General features: G+C 34.7%; 1 protein-coding gene across 2 annotated transcripts in view; it reads right to left on the bottom strand.

The window, feature by feature from the left end:
- Nucleotides 1-611: 611 nt before the first annotated feature.
- The window catches only part of G3BP2 (G3BP stress granule assembly factor 2), a 33,625-nt gene continuing 16,210 nt past the window's right edge, over nt 612-18,026 (bottom strand). The window contains exons 2-12 of one of the 2 annotated variants that reach the window (XM_086704835.1): nt 17,855-17,973; nt 15,604-15,685; nt 14,607-14,780; nt 13,392-13,482; nt 12,380-12,482; nt 11,610-11,790; nt 10,535-10,633; nt 6,085-6,187; nt 4,752-4,880; nt 4,078-4,196; nt 612-3,593 (exon numbers count right to left, since the gene is read on the bottom strand). In XM_086704835.1, the coding sequence (XP_086560961.1) occupies nt 3,321-3,593; nt 4,078-4,196; nt 4,752-4,880; nt 6,085-6,187; nt 10,535-10,633; nt 11,610-11,790; nt 12,380-12,482; nt 13,392-13,482; nt 14,607-14,780; nt 15,604-15,685; nt 17,855-17,949 (1,449 nt within the window). In that variant the 5' untranslated portion in view covers nt 17,950-17,973 and the 3' untranslated portion in view covers nt 612-3,320. The remainder of the gene's footprint in view (nt 3,594-4,077; nt 4,197-4,751; nt 4,881-6,084; nt 6,188-10,534; nt 10,634-11,609; nt 11,791-12,379; nt 12,483-13,391; nt 13,483-14,606; nt 14,781-15,603; nt 15,686-17,854; nt 17,974-18,026) is intronic. The other variant, XM_086704834.1, reaches the window with a different exon arrangement.

Genomic DNA, 18,026 nt, shown 5'->3' with positions numbered 1-18,026 from the left:
TTGTGAAGACTGACTGAAGGAATCTTCATAAACAGTATCAGGAAAAATTCATTTATAACCATCCCTTTTAACAAAAGAAAAGTCTCAAGTTCTAAAATTACATATGCATTAGGACCTCATTTTTCATTTGAAATGTATACTTGTAAATGTGACTAAAATAATTACTTTCCCTTTAATATTCTTCTAGAGCTTGACAAATTTGTTCCAATTTCTGACTTGGGTCTGTCCCTAACTTCAGATAACCTCAATCTTCCCATCCCTCTTTTCCTTTCCTTCTGAAATATGAGGTAGCAATCCTTTGGAAAACTCAAGTTTTGGTTTTTCTTTATATAAATGTTTAGTAAGTAGTCTGCTTTAGATCGTTCTCACCTTCACTGAATTTAACTTAAATAATTTAATATTCTTTAATTGTACACCAGTTAGCTAAGAGAAATGGGACAGATCTCTAACCATGTTCAAGTCTTACACTGAAATGTTTTACTTTTTTATGCATCAAATTTCACAAACAAGCAGCAGTTGGTTTTAGAACAATTCCTTGGCTGTTTGAAATGCAATAGGGAGAAAATACTTTGGAACACAAATCTACAGATTAAATTAGGGACATAGATAAATGCTGCAGACATCAGTAGTTTATTGTTTGTTTAGTCCAAACACATTCAAAATGGAAACTCAAAGAATACTTTTCCACCTGAAACAATTAAACTAGATTCTACTAGCATATAATGCTTAACACATTACAGCAATAAAGATGGTAATCCATTGTCTTCTATACCTACTAAAGCCAAGATGGTAAAGCCAATTTGGTTGCAATAGTGTCATAAGGATAGAATATTACCATCAAAAAAAAAAAAACAAAAACAAAAACAACAAAAATAAATCAAAAACAAAAACCAGCAAATAACAGTAATGGTCAATGAATATTTTTACTCTGGTTCACTGAAAAGGGGACAAAATGTTAAAAGTCCACAGTACTGCAGGTGAACAATCACCATGTAAACTTCTCCATGTGATGTTTTAATGTTTTTTTTTTTTTCATGGTATGTAAAGACTGAAGCTGAATGGCTCTTTACTCTAATTTTCTATTACACTTAACATTTGTCATTGCTTTTGGTGCCAGAAAACAGTTTTCATGGGTGGCAGGGCAATATCCTAGATTGGAAATTACATACATATTTAAAAAGGGAAGGAGAAAGAAATAAAAGAATAGAGGGGAAATATGCTATAAAAAAAACCCAAAACACTGACAATAAACCACTTACTTAAAAGTAGTTTGAATAAAGGCTTCAAAACTCAAAAGTAATTTTCTGGTAAGAACTTCAAGTACTATACATCAGAAAGTGTAAAAGTGTTCAAACAGGAAAAAAATCTTTAAGCACCCCCCCAATGGAAACTATGAGAAATCTGTGTCCCCCAAATATATGCAATAGTGCAAGACTTTTCCCCAAACATGGAAGACCTCTTTCAAGGGGGAAAAAAATGGAGAGATTTCACTTATATTGCCCAGTACATGAAAATCAAAATATGTGCATCATTTGCTAGTTTACTAAATAGCAAACAGTTCCATAATCCAGAACCAGTTTGCTACTATGTCAAGTGCATTTTTTGTTTGTTTTTACTAAGAATGGAGAAGTCTTCCATGCTAACAAGCAGCTTTAAGTGGTCACACTTAATTTACCTCACTCCTAGCCTGAAACATCAGGAACTGTAATGTACCAAATGCTCCAAGCATAAAATTGGATATCCTTTGCCATAACTTGCGGTTTACTGGAACTTGCTATAAAGACAGACAATAATCCAGCAGCTACAAACTTTGCTCACAGAATTGTTTAGAGATTCATGTAAAAATAAAAGATGTCGTCCCAGACTTAAATTCAGAGCCACTCGGGTGCTGACATCAGTTCAAGAATTGTGCAAAATGAATGACAGTTCCCTGCCCCCCAAATAGAAAATGCAAACACTTAGGAGCTGCTGTTCTCTTCTCTGAAAATTGCAGTATCCTCACTTCAGGTTTACTTGCCGTTTATGGAATCTGACTGCTTTTAAAATGTCATAAAAAATGTACATCAAATTGATTGACTTTTCCAAGCATCTCTCAAGTGATACGCTTCAACGTTCACACTCATGCTAAGAGAAAAGTCAACAAGAGACTTACTCAAATGACTGACTTCCTCCTTCCCTCTCCCTCCCAAACACACACAAGACTCCCTCCCACAGAGAACACAAAGTTGTTAACTGAAGAACAAGGTAAATAATATGCTAGTCAATTTTACTGATTTTAAAGATACTGCAATTTTTATACACTTCAATGATTTTTCAACATTTTGCAGCTGTTTGGCTTTGCAGCACAGCAATTCATACACTATACTGTACAAAATTACCAGCAAGACTGGAATGATGTATTAATAGAAGGCACCATCATGCTTATTACATTACCAGAGAACAAAAATACAGTAAAGACAATTTTCACTGTACACAGCTTAAAGAAAGGAGAAAGGGGAGGAGGAGGAGTGTGTTCAGCAGCCAGCCATCCCTGTACTGAAGAGGGGCAGGTAGAAAAATCTTAGATATGGAGCTACTAAATCTGGTCTAATATTCAAGACCATAGCATTTAAAGTTCTGATTTCTGTTATTTAGTTCATAACTAAATGATTTCCTTCTGGAATATACTTGTAGTCTTGTTAAGGTTTATGTGTACACACGCTGGTCACAGCAAGCAGATAAAATGCCCTCATCATTTCACAAACTATTCTCTACTGGAAAAAGAGATGAAAGGTTTTTTCCCCTGTTGCCTCCTGTTGCAGATGTCAATGTTAATGAGTTCAGAGTACCCATTAGTGCATTTTGATGAGTGCATAACAAGTTTCTGTTGGGTTGTATTTTTGGGGGGGAGCCAAGAAAAAAGGCAAGATTCTCCAATTGCACAAATTGCACTATTTGTGTTTCCAACATTAACAGGCAGAAACAGTAACACTTAAACAAAATGTGCAGCAGAGGATTTTTTTTTTTTTTTGACTCAAAGGACCTGAATTCAGTTGGGCATGTCCTTGTAAGTTCATTTTGTTGTAGATAGTTTAAGATACGGTCATTCTCAGTCCTTAATTCTCCAAGTCTAGATTTATAAATTAACAATGTGAATCCTGTTGTGAAATTGGGGAAATAATGTCCACCTCAATTTAACTGATAACCAAAAGATGCTTTTCACATCAAAGAAATGATCAAAAAGGCTGTGTCACATTCCAAAGCCAAAAAAAAAAAAATTAACAAGAATGCAAACACGATGAATAATGTACCACTGCCAAGACTTTGCCAACAGTGGAGCTTCAGCGACGCTGTCCTGTGAAGCGGCCTTCCATTTGCCCAGTTCCTCTTCCAGAGCCAAGTTTCTGTGCCATGCCACCTCTTGGAGGAGGTCCTCTTCCATCCCGGTCACGCATCATTCCACCGCCCACTATTCCACGTGGACCGCCAGGACCTCGATCATTGCGCCTAATATCCCTGCGATCATCACCACCACCTCTGGTTTCTCGCTCTCTTGCAGCTCTTGTTTTTTTCTCTTCCACATTTAAACGTACTTCCCCTCGAAACATAATTGGCTTTAAAAGGAGAGAAAATCATTTACATGGGCAGGTTAGACACCAATACAAATGTATTCCCTTACTTACAGAAGTAAAAAAACCTAGGGGCACCTGGGTGGTCCAGTCGGTTAAGCCTCTGACTTTTGATCCTGGATCAGGTCATGATCTCACTATCCAGGAGTTCGAGCACCGCATTGGGCTCTGCGCTGATAGCGCTGAGCCTGCTTGGGATTCTCTGTCTCCCTCACTCTTTGCCCCTCCCCGGCTCACACGCATACGCACTCTCTCTCAAAATAAACTTCAAAAAATAAATTAAATGATCCACATCTCAGACTTTAAAGCCACTAACAAATCTTTATTCTTTACATTAAAACCATTTCTAATAAACTACTTTTAGCTTTACCATTAAGAAAAGATGTTCTATGGTTTTAAAATGCACCAAGTTAATGTTACATACAATAGGAATAATAAAGTTTTGAACTATGTACGTCCTTTCACTTACTTTTGCAATTAAGATTCTCTGAACTGGTTCAGAGTCATCAAAAACCACAAAACCAAAGTTTGGAAGCTTTCCCCCAACACCCTTGGTATTGATGCGAAGTTCCACAACGTTTCCAAAACCTGTGAAAATATATATTACACCAAGGGGATTAAACATTTTAATAGAATACTTTGTAGCTTTAAGTGTTGAGGAGAAATAACCTTAATCTACTCGAACCATTTCAAATAAGGTGCAAGCTGCTACACCCAGTGACAACTAAAGTACATTCACTCATACACATAAAGATGCTAACAACTAGTCTGACCGCTTGTTACATTACCCTTCTGAATTGGTCCTTTCAAAAGGAAAGTTACCTGCATAGCTTCACAAAGACAAGGACATTTTCTATTTCTGACTTATATTTGCCAAAAGAACCCTATCCCCAAATTTAAGAGCTGAATCAGCTCTTTCTTCTAACCTCTATCACTAGGCCAGTCAACACTCAGTAGTCACAGGGAAACATCTAATATAACCTTCTACTCACTTCTGACCAATTAAAGTGATTGGTACCTAGAGATACACACAGTATATAGAGAGATAACAAGTTTTTTTTTTTTTTTAAGTTCTAATTATATTATGAAAAAAGCTCTATTCCCCCCTGCTCAATTTTACAATAAAGCAAATAAACTACTCACTCATGAAGAACTCTTTCAGTTCATTTTCATCAATATCATGTGGCAAGTTACCAACAAAAAGTTGATGACTGTCTGGATAGCGAATTATTCTACGGTTGTCAGATTCATTCTGTTCAATATCTCCTCTGCCTGAGAAAAGGAATAGGACAGACATTAAAGTTTATAATATATAACAACCAGTTCGAAGCAATGAATGTATAAAAGATATTCCTGTTTTAGTTTAATAAGATAGTGAGCTCCTTGAACAGAGGTGGAAGTGCCTATTATTAGTAGGTTAGTTAGAAAACAACATGACACTAAGTATAAAGTGAGGGTATTGACTAGATTGCTAAAATTCCTTCTTCTAGATCTACTGGTCTGATTATATGAAAGTCCAACATTAGTACAAGTATTCCTCCTTAACCAAATTCTTGCCATCATCCAAGAACCAAACAAAGTTCAGAGAGTGAGATATATTTGTTCTAAGTATTTGTTTAGCATTTTGAGATTTACAAATTAATCTTTGGTTGTATGAAATTATAGCCAAATCAGTAAATTTAATACTAACAATATTTCATTTAAATAGGCTATATACATTTTAACGTGCTCAAATTTATACAAAAAATTTTTATTTGATCCTCTCAATAACACAAAACACAATGAGGCATATAAAAAAGGCATCACACAAGAAAAATTTGTGTAGTAACTAAATGGCATAAGAGAATCTCATAATTTAAGGCTCTCACCCAAGATCATAAGCTCAAGCAATAGCAAAACTAGGACAAACCCCAGTTCCCATGACTTCTGGTTTATTAACGGATCACTTTATTTTACTTTTGTGGGAAAAATTACATAGGCTATTGACGGATACGATCTCCCACCTCCTCCCAAAAGCAATCTAAACATACTTAAAGAATTCAAATAGAGGTGCTACGTATATTAGCTAACAATGGAAACAAGTCAAAAATCATGGCAACTTACTTAATACCTAAGACAATCAAAATAAGAAGAATCGGGGTGTGCTTATTGTTTATCTGTGAAGAGATAAGAGTGCTAAGTAAGAGAGTAGGTTATTGGCAGCTCGGTTTTGAATTCTTAGAACCAGTGACAATAACCAAATAAAATCTGTCTCAAAATTTTTACACTTTCAAAATACATGTCTCCATCACATGTCAACTACTCCTCCCCTGAAAGTCAGTTGTTCTACCCCAGCCTGTACCTTTAGCAAGTTAAATCTTTTGAGAAATTTGGTATTAAAAGGAACTGCATATAAAACACATTATAGTTCTTTAAGTTCAGTCTTTTCCAACTTTCCAACTGCTAAATGCTGAAGGCCACAGAGGGGCTGACTCACCTGGTCTTGGTCCTCTAGGAGGGAAACCGGGTCGTTCTCGAGGTCGTTGTTCACGCACCCGAGGTGGCTGAGACTGAACTTCTGGTTTAGCTTCAACTCTTGGCTAAAATACAAGGAAAAAATACATTATAAATAAACTCATTCCACAGGGGATAAAACAACTAAAGCAACTACCAGCAAGTCATCAGCAGACATAATGGTCATTTTAAGCTCAGAATAGTTTTAACACAGTGTCCTATGTATGTGAGGAATAAGTTTTACAAAGATATTCTGTACCAATCTAGGACTGTAGGGTAGGTTTGTTTTCCCATTCAAGGATACAGAACTCAAAATAAGCTGCTTTTACAACCACGTTTTTTTCAATAACTTTACATCCACATTGAGACAGCATTAAAGGTACTGCTACAAAAATCACAAAAATGCAAGATGAGCCACTCCATGTAAATGCATATGCAAAATAAAAAATCAACTTTATTCTAGACAAAATTATGACACACTGTCTAATTATCTAGTTTGCTGCCCCTCAAATGTTACCAGTGCTTAGCCAATGTTCTAAACTCCACCCACAAACCTTAAAAGTATTTAGATAGTTCAAATTATACAGTTTAGCTTATTCTAAGCAACTAAAAATACTACCTGTAAGTTAAAATTAAATAAACAAGACAGAAACATGTGTAAAGCACCTCAGAATCAAGGAGTCCTTCACCACCCTACTGTTCTTACATATAGGAAAGGAATGCAAGACCCCAACAATTTTCTTTAACTGCACCTGTGGGAGGGGAGGCTCAGGCAGGGAGTAACAGAACTTTTTAAGATGCCTTCCAAAAATTTCTGCCAACTGCCAAAAATTACACACATATAATTAAAATAACTATTTTAAAACAAAGGAACATCTGCTATTACCTTTTCCTTAATACAGTGGCATTTTCAGTATTCCCAAACTCTTCAGGCCATCCACTGCCCAAATATTTATGGTCCAAGGAAGAGATAAAACATATGCACCTTCAAAGAGTGCCGAAAACACTCAGCAGGATATGAAGAAAATGTCCTCCAAGTCAGAAAACTAGTGATTTCAGTCATGTCTTTATGACTGATCATCTCTGAGGACCCCAGTCCAGCCAGTGTCTCAAATTCTTTCATCACTTATATAACTGATTATTATTATAACTTGCAAGGTCAAATTCTAATACAGAAAGTTATAAAGAGTTACGCTTCTTTCAAAAGTGACGATTTACTGTAAATGACTTCACCCTCTGTAATCAAAAGGTACAACAGTAGTTTTTAACAGATGTGTGTATCTCTTCCCAAACTTTTTTTCCACGAAGATTTCCCATTTCCCTCAAGATGAGTTGCTCTCCCCAGGGCACCTAGGTGGTTCAGTCGGTTAAGCATCCGACTTGATTTTGGCTCAGGTCATAGCATGGTTTGTGAGTTCAAACCCCATGCTGGGCTCTGTGCTGCTTGAGAATTATCTGTCTCCCTCTCCCTCTGCCCTTCCCAGGCTTGTACTCCCTTTCTCAAAAATAATAACGTTAATAAAAAAAAAAAAAAAAAAGATGAAGTTGCTTCCCATGTTCTAGGATTTTGCTATTTTAAAAATAATTTCAACTCTCTTCAGTTTTCTCAATTATTTACATGTATTTATTCCTATAAGGACTGTATCCTAATTCATTTCTACATCACCCAAAACCAAGCACAGTGATGTTAGGCACAGATGTTCAATAACTATTGGTTCATTTAGAATTAAATTACATTTTTAGTTTTCCAGCATGCAGGAGAATATTCTATGTCTGACAAGGGGACCTATGTTATAGCCCTGAAACCACTGTGATCTGTATTTGCAGTTTAACACTATATGGTAATTTGACCCAAAATGTGATGCCTGAAAAAGGCACTTATGTAAGGTTTCACTAAAGGGGGCCTAAAAGTGCCAACAATTAAAGAACAGACAAACTCAAAGTTTGATGAAGCTAGTATCCTTGGGAAATTAATAAAAATAGCAAATGTACCTTTCAATTTAAAATTCTCAGAAAAACCTGACTCAATGAATGCAAATGTTATCAAAGAACTTAAGAGGTGCCCTCACTGATCTGATTTACATTCTTTTCCAAATTAATTACCAAAAACAAAAATAACTACACATACCAAAATAGACAAGTTCTTCATTATCCTTTAAGGATTTAAAATTAAAAACAAATTTAAATAATTTACAACATCTTTTCAATAATTCATAGTGACTCAGCAACGTGTCAGTAGATATTTGATGATGCCAGTGTGAAAAAATATGTAGACCAGTATTCCTTTCAACAATTCATATATGTCAACTAAGCCAGCTGTGAATTCATAATTATTCAGGCTCAATTTCATGATTAAAACGATTTACTCTGAATGAGATAAAATGGCTAACATACCACATACTATACTTTAGAGCCTCAAAATTAATTCCATATAACCAGAATATGTGCTCAGGTGACAAATCTCACAAATGAAAGTCAAACAGAATATGAAATAAAAATGGAACCATCAAATCAACAACAGCAGGTAAAACCACTACTAAGTCCTTCAACTGAACATAATCTAAAGTTAGATAAACTAGTGAATTTCTAGACAAAACCTTTTTACCATGAAATTAACTTACCTACTTCTAAATTAATTCCTACCAATACCCTAAAATTAGATTTAATTCTTTTTATTAAACTGTGCTAAAAGTGATAAGGAAATGGATACTACACCAAAGTAATAAAATAAAATTGAAGGATTTATTAAATCTAGTGGAAAAATCATGAATCCATTCTAAATATAGCCTAAAAAGAGCAGAAAGTTATTTTAAATAGAAATTTAAATTGTACCTGTTTAAAAATGTGTTAATAAGGGGATGGGTTGGAAAATACCATCTAGTCTCCTACAACTAAAAAAAAAAATTTTTTTCCCCCTGGCCAAAAAGCTAGGATCTCATGTAATGTAATTCAGACATGCCTTAAATACAGTACTCTTCTTTGATGAAAATGGAGATACATTTCCCTCCAATGGGCTAAAGAAACCTATAGGTTTACATGAGTCACAAAGGGACTCTGGTGTCCAACTACATAAATTCAAAGTCCAGCCCTATGCTATTTATACAGCTGTCTGACCTTAGGCTGAGGTACTCTGGGCCTCAATTTACTCATCTGTGAAACAGGAATAGTAACAGTAAGCACCCTTACAGGGTGACTGAGGATTAGATGAGAATGAATATAAAGTGCTTTGCACAATGCCTGGCACAAACTGAAGACATAATAAGCATTAGCTATTTTATTTCTTAACTGGAAGTTTAAAATAAATGTAGCCAACACTCAGAAGATGAAGTAACTATCCAAAGGATTTCAAATGCAAATCTGGTAAGAAATCAAGAATTTCAAAAGAAAATTCAGAAGTCACTCATCAGGTCTTCAGATGGGTTGAAAAGCACAACCAACACCTGACAAATTAGTTTTCTTCAGTAAGACACAATTCTGGTTTGTAATCTGCCATTATCCAACATTTCCTGAATATGTTAACTGGAAAAAAAAAAAAAAACAGGTACCTTGAAGCCATGTGCTCTATTATGTAGCTGACTGTGTGTACCAACACCATAAAGGCTGTCTTAGGATTACTAACTACTTTTTTCAAACCTCAAAGTTTCACTGTTTACAGCAAATAAGAGGTTAATGTACACTAACCATTTTAAATGTAATTTTCTAGTGGAATGAAGTCTGACGCAAAATGTAGGAAAAAGAATAGAATACCCATTATCTGTACTATAGAATTAACTAAATTCTAATTTAGTTTAAACTATACCTAATAAACACACCAGGTAGCCAGTGTCTTATTTTCAGTGTTCTGAAAGCTCTGAAATGGGTAAGATGACAAACAGATGAAAAGCAGAATACTGGAATGATCAGTTAAGTGAACACTACAGTCATAAGTTGGTACAGGCTTCAATTAAATGGAGTGAACCACTTACAGACTGAGAGTTTAGGCAGCATAGTTTTTAAAGTTTTCTATTTTTTTAAAACAGTGATTTTTTTTGTAATGCCATACTACTTTGTGCCTTTCCAGATTTCTTCCCTAAAACATTTTCACTAAATAAGATTTAAAACTTTAAAAGGAACATTTTTGTTATTTTAAGAAGCCTTTTAAATGACTCTATCTACCTATCTATCTATCTATCTATCTATCTATCTATCTATCTATCTATCTATATTGGTAAAACCAACTTAGTGTGTATTTCACACCCAAACCCCAGATACTACCTATGCAGATGATGAATGGAGATTTGGCATTTATTTAAAGTGGGTGCACTGACATTTAATACAGTATTTTTGTATATTTAATCCATAATTTCTGATCGACTCATTTAAAGAAGTATAAAAGAGATAAGCAATTGGCAATGTAACAAGGATACAATCCAATGTGTTCACAGATCGGTTACCTGTGAGACTGGTGCTTTAACATGGGGTGGAATTCCAGAGGAAGAAACAGTACCACTAGGAGGCAGGTTTTTACTGGTCACTGAAGCCCAGGAGAAAGCCTGCAGGAAATGCAACAAACCTAGACTACTAATCATGGAAAACCACCAACATTCCTATAGGGAAACTTCCAAATATATACTTTCTTTTCATTTCTAAACTATTGTTCTATATCGGAGGACTCCTCAAAAGAAAGGCACACACACACATGCCAGTCTATGTGCCAGCTTTCAAAATCTCATTATGCAAGATTATCTGTTTTGTCTGAACTACTACATAAATCCACAAGCACGTTCCTATATGCTCTAAGGAGATGAGCAATGGCAAACAAAACCACTAACTACACATACTAGAAAAATAAGAACCTAATAGAACCAATTCCTTCCCCTTTTGGGGGAAGATAAGGTGTGATGGTATTGAGGGGAAGGATAGGAAAGAAGAGAGTACTCACTGGAAACTTTAACAGACATTCACAAATTGAACAAGGAATCTCCTCCTCTCACTACCCAAATATACTTTAACCTTCTACTTTACAGAAAGATAAAAGATGTTTTAGGTAGGCTTAAATGATACACTATGGGTGTCACTCATCTTTCCAAGATCATTTAATTGGTGGTGTAAGGAAATTGCTCCCATTTAAACCGGAAATAACAGGTACCTCTTCTTTTAATAGGCCAACTTGTTTAAGTTGGGAAATTGCATGACTCCAGTTGCATTCGTGCATAGAGGATTTCTACAGAATGAAGAGCAACTCTCAGTTATATACATGGACTCAAATAATCTCATGTAAGAGACTAAACACTGCACACAGACAAGGATTAATTGTAAGTTTCGCTCTTAGGGATATTTTGAGGGGGGGTGGAATACAAAGAAATTTCCTCAGGATTACAAAAAACCCCACAGCTTTCATATACATAAAAAAAAGCATGGTTTACTATATTAAACAATTTAACATAATAGAACAAAGGTCATGCTCCATTAATGTTACCAAATATAAAAGTGTGATGTCACAGGCCTAAAGAGCTTCTTTGATCTAACCTTTGGTGGTTCCTGTGGCAGAGAAACAGGTTCAGCAGGAGGAGGAGAAGTAGACTTCTCCTCTAATTCTTCTAAGTTCTTCTCCTCCACTTGTGGCTTTAGTTCTTCAGTCTTTGTTTCCGATTCTGGCTCAGGTTCAGGTTCATGAGAGGACTCTTCCAAAGGTTCCTCTATGCCATTACTATAATCAAATAGTTTATTCATTTTTCAGTATGAAGGAAACAATCAGTTTGATTAAAATAAGATGTAGTATTTCTCTAATCTAATGTGCATAACTAGTAATAAACTGTTTTGAAGCCAAAATCCAGTAAGAACTAGAAGGTGGAAGGGAAGGCAGAAGAGAATGACAGTCTTGCACAGCATTTCTTTGATCCCGCTATTTTCAAATGGGAATACTTAATTACTAAAAATGTTTACTTCAATACTAACTATAAATAAACCCCATATTTATAAAAATAAAATGCTCTCTGTGTTGTCCCAAGTATTCTACATCATCAGTAAGTAATCACTGCTTTGGGCAAAACCATGTTCAATTTTCTATATAAATAAAACAACTTTTTCCAAACTTCTTGCATATATATATATATATATATATATATATATATATATATATATACACACTGTATACTATATATATATAGTACTAAAATCCTGGCTTGACAGGTAGCTTTATCAAGAATTTACTTCCAACAGTTAAGTCTAGAACAAAAACCACATTACAACTACATCATAATTTAGACCAAATTTGGCCATGCAAACACTATTCTTACGCCACAGGATGAGCTTCATAGTAACCACTATCAGCATTTTCTTGCACAGGTTCTGGGGATGGTTGCCTTTCTTCTTGTTCCTCTTCTACCTCATCTTCTGATTCTGACAATATATAATACACATCTCTTTTTTAAGAGGCTCAACAAACAATTTTATATACATATTTTTAGTGTTTAAGGAAGTGATACAATGGTTTCAAAAATTGGCCTATTCCTTACTAAGGCATTCAATTGCAGTATTCCCTGTTCTCTTAAAAACCGAAAAGCAAGCAAGATGAAATTTGGTATACATTCTATTTTAAAAAAAGATCTAGGGGCAGGCACCTGGGTGGCTCAATCAGTTAAGTGTCTGACTCTTGATTTCAGCTCAGGTCGTGATCTCACGGCTTCTGAGATCTAGCTCCGCATTGGACTCTGCGATGACAGTGTGAAGCCTACTTGGGATTCTCTCTCTCCCTCTCTCTCTGCCCCCCCCCCCATGCTTACTCTCTCTCAAAATAAATAAACATTAAAAAAATAAAATTAATTTTAAAAGATTAGTAAGAAAACGAAAGGTAGAAATAAATGACATTTAAGCCTTAACTGTTTGTTTCCTTTGTCACAGCTAATCAATAGTACAATAATAAGAAAAGGAAACAAACCGATACATATAAATGAAGGATCAAAAAAAGAATTGGGATAGCCAAAAAACTGACAGCCAACAAAGACACACTAAGTGGAAAAAAGCAACCTTTGAACCATCGTAACTGCATTTTTATAAAAAAAAGTATTGCTAAGGATAGGATCCAGCAAAATTCTGTAACAGGCACCAAACTCTTGTTTAGAGAATAAGACTGAAATTTTTTTCACTTTCTGTCTCATTTTTATATAATGAACATCTATTTCTTTTTAACAAAAAGGAGAAAGGGGGGTTTTGACTCAGTTACAATAGAGGCAAACTTCTGTAAGTTCTGCACTTTTCATGTCCTTAAAGAGCACTGATAGAATCTTTCTATCTTGAAAGTAACCTCACCTTCATCGAGCTCTGGTTCAGAATCACCAAATACTTCATCTTCATAACGAAACATATCATTGTGAACATAAAACTTATTTGGAACAGATCCCTACAGGAAAACAAAATTCAAATATTCCACTAAATACCAATATATTTGGCACTGCATAAAAAGAACAAATTGCAGGGGCGCCTGGGTGGCTCAGTCAGTTAAGCGTCCAACTTCAGCTCAGGTCACGATCTCACAGTTCGTGAGTTCGAGCCCCGCATCAGGCTGTGTGCTGACAGCTCAGAGCCTGGAGCCTGCTTCCAATTCTGTGTCTCCCTCTCTCTCTGCCCCCTGCCCTGCTCACACTCGGTCTCTGTCTCTCAAAAAGTGAAAAAACATTAAAAAAAAAAATTAAATAAAAATTATGTGGCATATGCGTTATCTATTTTAACACTACATAATTTAAAAAAAAACTATAGAAATATAATATAGACTCAATGTGATTTTCCAAAATTGAACATGCTGTATTAATATAAAGTACACTTATAAAAGACCATTCAAATATTGGAACTCAAGAAATGGCTACTCAATAGAAGAGAACTAGGACTAATTAACAAATGAAACTTTTCCATTTTAACGTAACTTCTTAAAACAAGATACTTTTTGTATTATGTATATAATCTTAGTAATCTATTTATACATTTGTGTCAGCATGACTTTTACTTCTAAATAGGCAAAGTGAAAACAATCAAAAAATAAATAGCAAAGTGTATACACACCCACAAAGCTCAAATTATAGCTAACCCTAAACAACACAAGTTTGAACTGCACTCCAACTTACACATGACTTTTTGATAAACACAGTAATGTACTGTAAATGTATTTTCTCTCATGTAATACCATTTTCTTTTCTCTAGCATACTTTATTATACGACTACAGTATAGAATACATATAACATACAAAATATATGTTAATCAACTGTTTATACTATCAGTAAGGCTTCTGGTCAATGACAGGCTATTAGTAGAGTTTTTGAAAAGTCAAAAGTTATGTGTCGATTTTCAGCTGCACGAAAGGTTGGTGCCCCTAACCCTGGCATTGCCCATGTTTATCAATGGGTCCAATACCAAGCTCTCCAATTTAGCTACATGCCTATCTAAATCTGTAAGAAGAAACTCGGAACACTTCAAGCAACTAATAATAATCAAAATCATACAAATGAAAATTAAGTGAAATGAAAACTTACTTCAGGAGCCAGAACAAAGGTCTGCATAAACTTCCGCTCTGGCTGTCCACTGTTAGATAGCAAACCCATGACCTGGACAACTACTCCATCACTCAAAGTTGCATGAGCATCCACATGACGAATTTTAGTATGACATTCACTGAAGTTCAGAGATAATACTTTGTGGTGTATATCCTTTAATAGGAGAAAAGACATACAAACTCTTATGATACTGCATTACTTAATACCACAGACTTTCACTGATTTCCTCACAACTCTAGAATATTAACTACTTAATCTTTCTGCCTCATACTTAATACTGCAGACATTCACTGATTTCCTCAGAACTCTAGAATATTAACTACTTAATCCTTCTGCCTCATTTGAATCCATTCCACCATGACACGCATTACTGCCAGACTGATGCTCCTAAACCACCATTTTCAACATGTCACAGCTCTCTAGAAGAGATCCTTATGGCTGCCTCCTGTTAAGCAGTATTACAAGTTTTATATAGCTGTCTCCCACTGTTCTGTATTAAGTCTTTAGTCATGCACACAAACTATGTTAACTATTCCTTGACTTCAAAACTGGTTTTACTTTAGTGTGTGTTTTCTGGTGCCATTTCTTCTACTTTCAATTTCCTGTTGTCTGGTAAGGCCAAATTCTGTATGTAATTCAGAGTCTAGCTAAAGTCCCACATCATCTACCAGGTCATAAGGTACATTTGGTTCTGTGCATCCCTGTAATAGAAGGCTTAGCCCATATTTTTATAAACTTAATACATTGTTCTCAACTGTTTCATGTATAAAATACATCAAGGATAGATAATAACCTATCTTCTCCTTGGTACCCAACCCAGTGTACTATCTTGTTTCAAACAAAATGGATATTTATAAGAACTGAAAGCACATTTAAAAACTATTGTAACATACATTCTAGTTACAACTAATGATCACTTTCAAGAAGACATCCATGGGCACAAAAAATCTAAAATGTGTATGAAATTGATACTTACATTTTGGCCATAAACAGCTTCCTGGGGCTTTCCACTAGCATCTACTCCACCATGAACATAGGAAGAATTCCTTCCATAAAACCTATAAGGCCAGTGATAATTGATTAGCATTCAAATCTAAGAGGCAGCAAAGTTCTGGTATAAAAGAGACATAGCTTGTATGTCTGGCTCCATCCCTCATTAGTTGTATAATCTTGATGAAGTTACCTACGGTCCTTAAGTTCAGTTTTCTTGGTCATCAAAAACAACAGTTAACTACTCCATAAGGCTGTTGTAAGGATTAAGTGATTAATGACAGAATTTTTAGTGTTCCTGGCACTCTGAATATACATGCAATCGTTTGCTATTCTCATCTAATTCCTATCCAATCTTCTTAAATGAAAGAATGAGATATTCAAAATACATTCTAAATACTGATGCTGTAGTAAGTAACTGACCCAGTTTTCCCTTCAAATACAGTAACTCAGTTATCTAGATTTGTTTGGGAATCAGATGCTGTTTAACATTCTACTCAAAGTTCCAAATGATTACTAATTCCAAAGGCTTAGATTAAAACAGTTTAGAGTTATAATAATTCAAACAATTCAGAGACCAAATAAGAAAATTTACATTTCATTATCTATTATAGCATTAATATTTTATACTGCTCTTAAGTACGATAAACTAGTGTTTCTATGGCATTACCTAAAGCAATTAGAATATCCTTCTAAATTAAGATTATCAAACACACAATGTTAATTCTTTCATAAAGAGAACTCAGCTCCTATTGTTAATGAAACATGTAAGACTTCCTCTATGCCAAACAAAGTTCTCTGATTGCCCTCACAACCTCATGAAATAAGTGCTCTTTTGTAAATGAGCAAACTGAGGTTCACAACAGGTTAAATTAACTCTCCGAAGACTACACAAGTGGGGTAGTAGCTAAGACATGAAATGAACCCAGACAGTCCCAGTCCCGCTCTATAGTCTATGCTTTTAACTACTATCTGTATTTTTAAGTTTACACTATTTTCTTGCAAACATGTAACTTCTGGCAAACTTTCTTGCAAACGTGAACTTCTATCATTTTTCTGGAGCACAATTTGGCTGTAGAGTGTAAGAAATGTCTTAGAAATGATCATACCTTTGATTTAACAATTCTACGTGTAGGAACTTATCTTAGTAACTAGAAAGGTGCACAAAGATACACGTGTAAGGATACTCACCAAAGTCTGTTAAAAAGTAAAAAATTATAAATACTTTTATTTGAAATGATAGAGAGCCTTAATGTCGCTACAAAAAAAGTTCCCTGTTTAATATCTACGTTATATAAACACTAAATTTCAGACAAGGAAAGGCCCTATTAAATCCATTCTCCCCTCCCCACTCTAAACTCCTTTATACACACTGTCAACAAAAATGTCTTTTATTTCTATAATTAGAAAAATATACAGGTATTTATTTTTGGATTTTTTTTTTTTGAGGAAGGACATTAGTTATAGAAACAGGTCTTGAATAATGCAAGGCATATTTCAAAATCTAACTTTAGAATGTCCTTAGAAGAGGACCTAGCTAAAAGAATCCAAGTCCTTTTATAATAGCTTTTCCCACATGAAGTGGCAATGATTTATCCTTTAACTCATGTGGCTGGTACAACAAATACTTGCAAAGCCTAATCCACCTGCTAAAATACACAGGAAGAACAAAAATTATAAATACTACTTACAATATAAATCAATTTCATTTCAAATTCTAGAAAAATTCTAGAAAAAATAAGCTTACAGATGTCCAACTCTTGCCAAAATAGTAAACAAGGCTACTGTTGTTGTTTTACCAAGGAACAGTATTTTGCAGATCAGAAGAAATTTTCACCAGTCACTTAAATGATTCATTTTCTAACACTGCTATAAGAAACTTAAAAAGACAACTTACATCCATAATTTCAAACTGCAGATTAGAATCCATCAGTTGGTCAAGCCCAAGAAAAACACTCCATATTATACACATGTACATTTTATACAAATTATATAAATGTTGTATTTTATACAAAATACTCAAGAATATAATTGTGTATGTGTGTATGATGTGAAGCGTTTTTCTTACTACAGATTTCATTTTTAAAAAAATCGGTTTTAGCCATCAGGCAGTTGAAATATTGGATATGGTTTGCAAAGAAACAATCAGAACATGAGACAGGAAAGATGAAATATATGTAGTTCTACTCAAGAAAATAATCTAAATAAAAATACCAAATAATCCATTCAGAATTTACCTGTGTAAATATTCTGGAGCTTTATTCAGCAAAGTATAATATTGCCTCACAAACTCCCGCCCTACAAGCAGCGGACTGGGCTTCTCCATAACCATTTCTTTGCTGCACAATGTCAAATGCTAAGGGAGCAAACACAAAAATGATTAACTATTAAAAAGTCATGTTCATAAAC

The sequence above is a fragment of the Puma concolor genome, chromosome B1 (genome assembly GCF_028749965.1).
Source record: "Puma concolor isolate L17-30 chromosome B1, mPumCon1.1.hap2, whole genome shotgun sequence".
In the NCBI taxonomy this organism is placed as follows: Eukaryota; Metazoa; Chordata; class Mammalia; order Carnivora; family Felidae; genus Puma; species Puma concolor.
The sequence above is the reverse complement of the archived record's forward strand: the minus strand, read 5'-3'. Positions and strand labels throughout refer to the sequence as shown.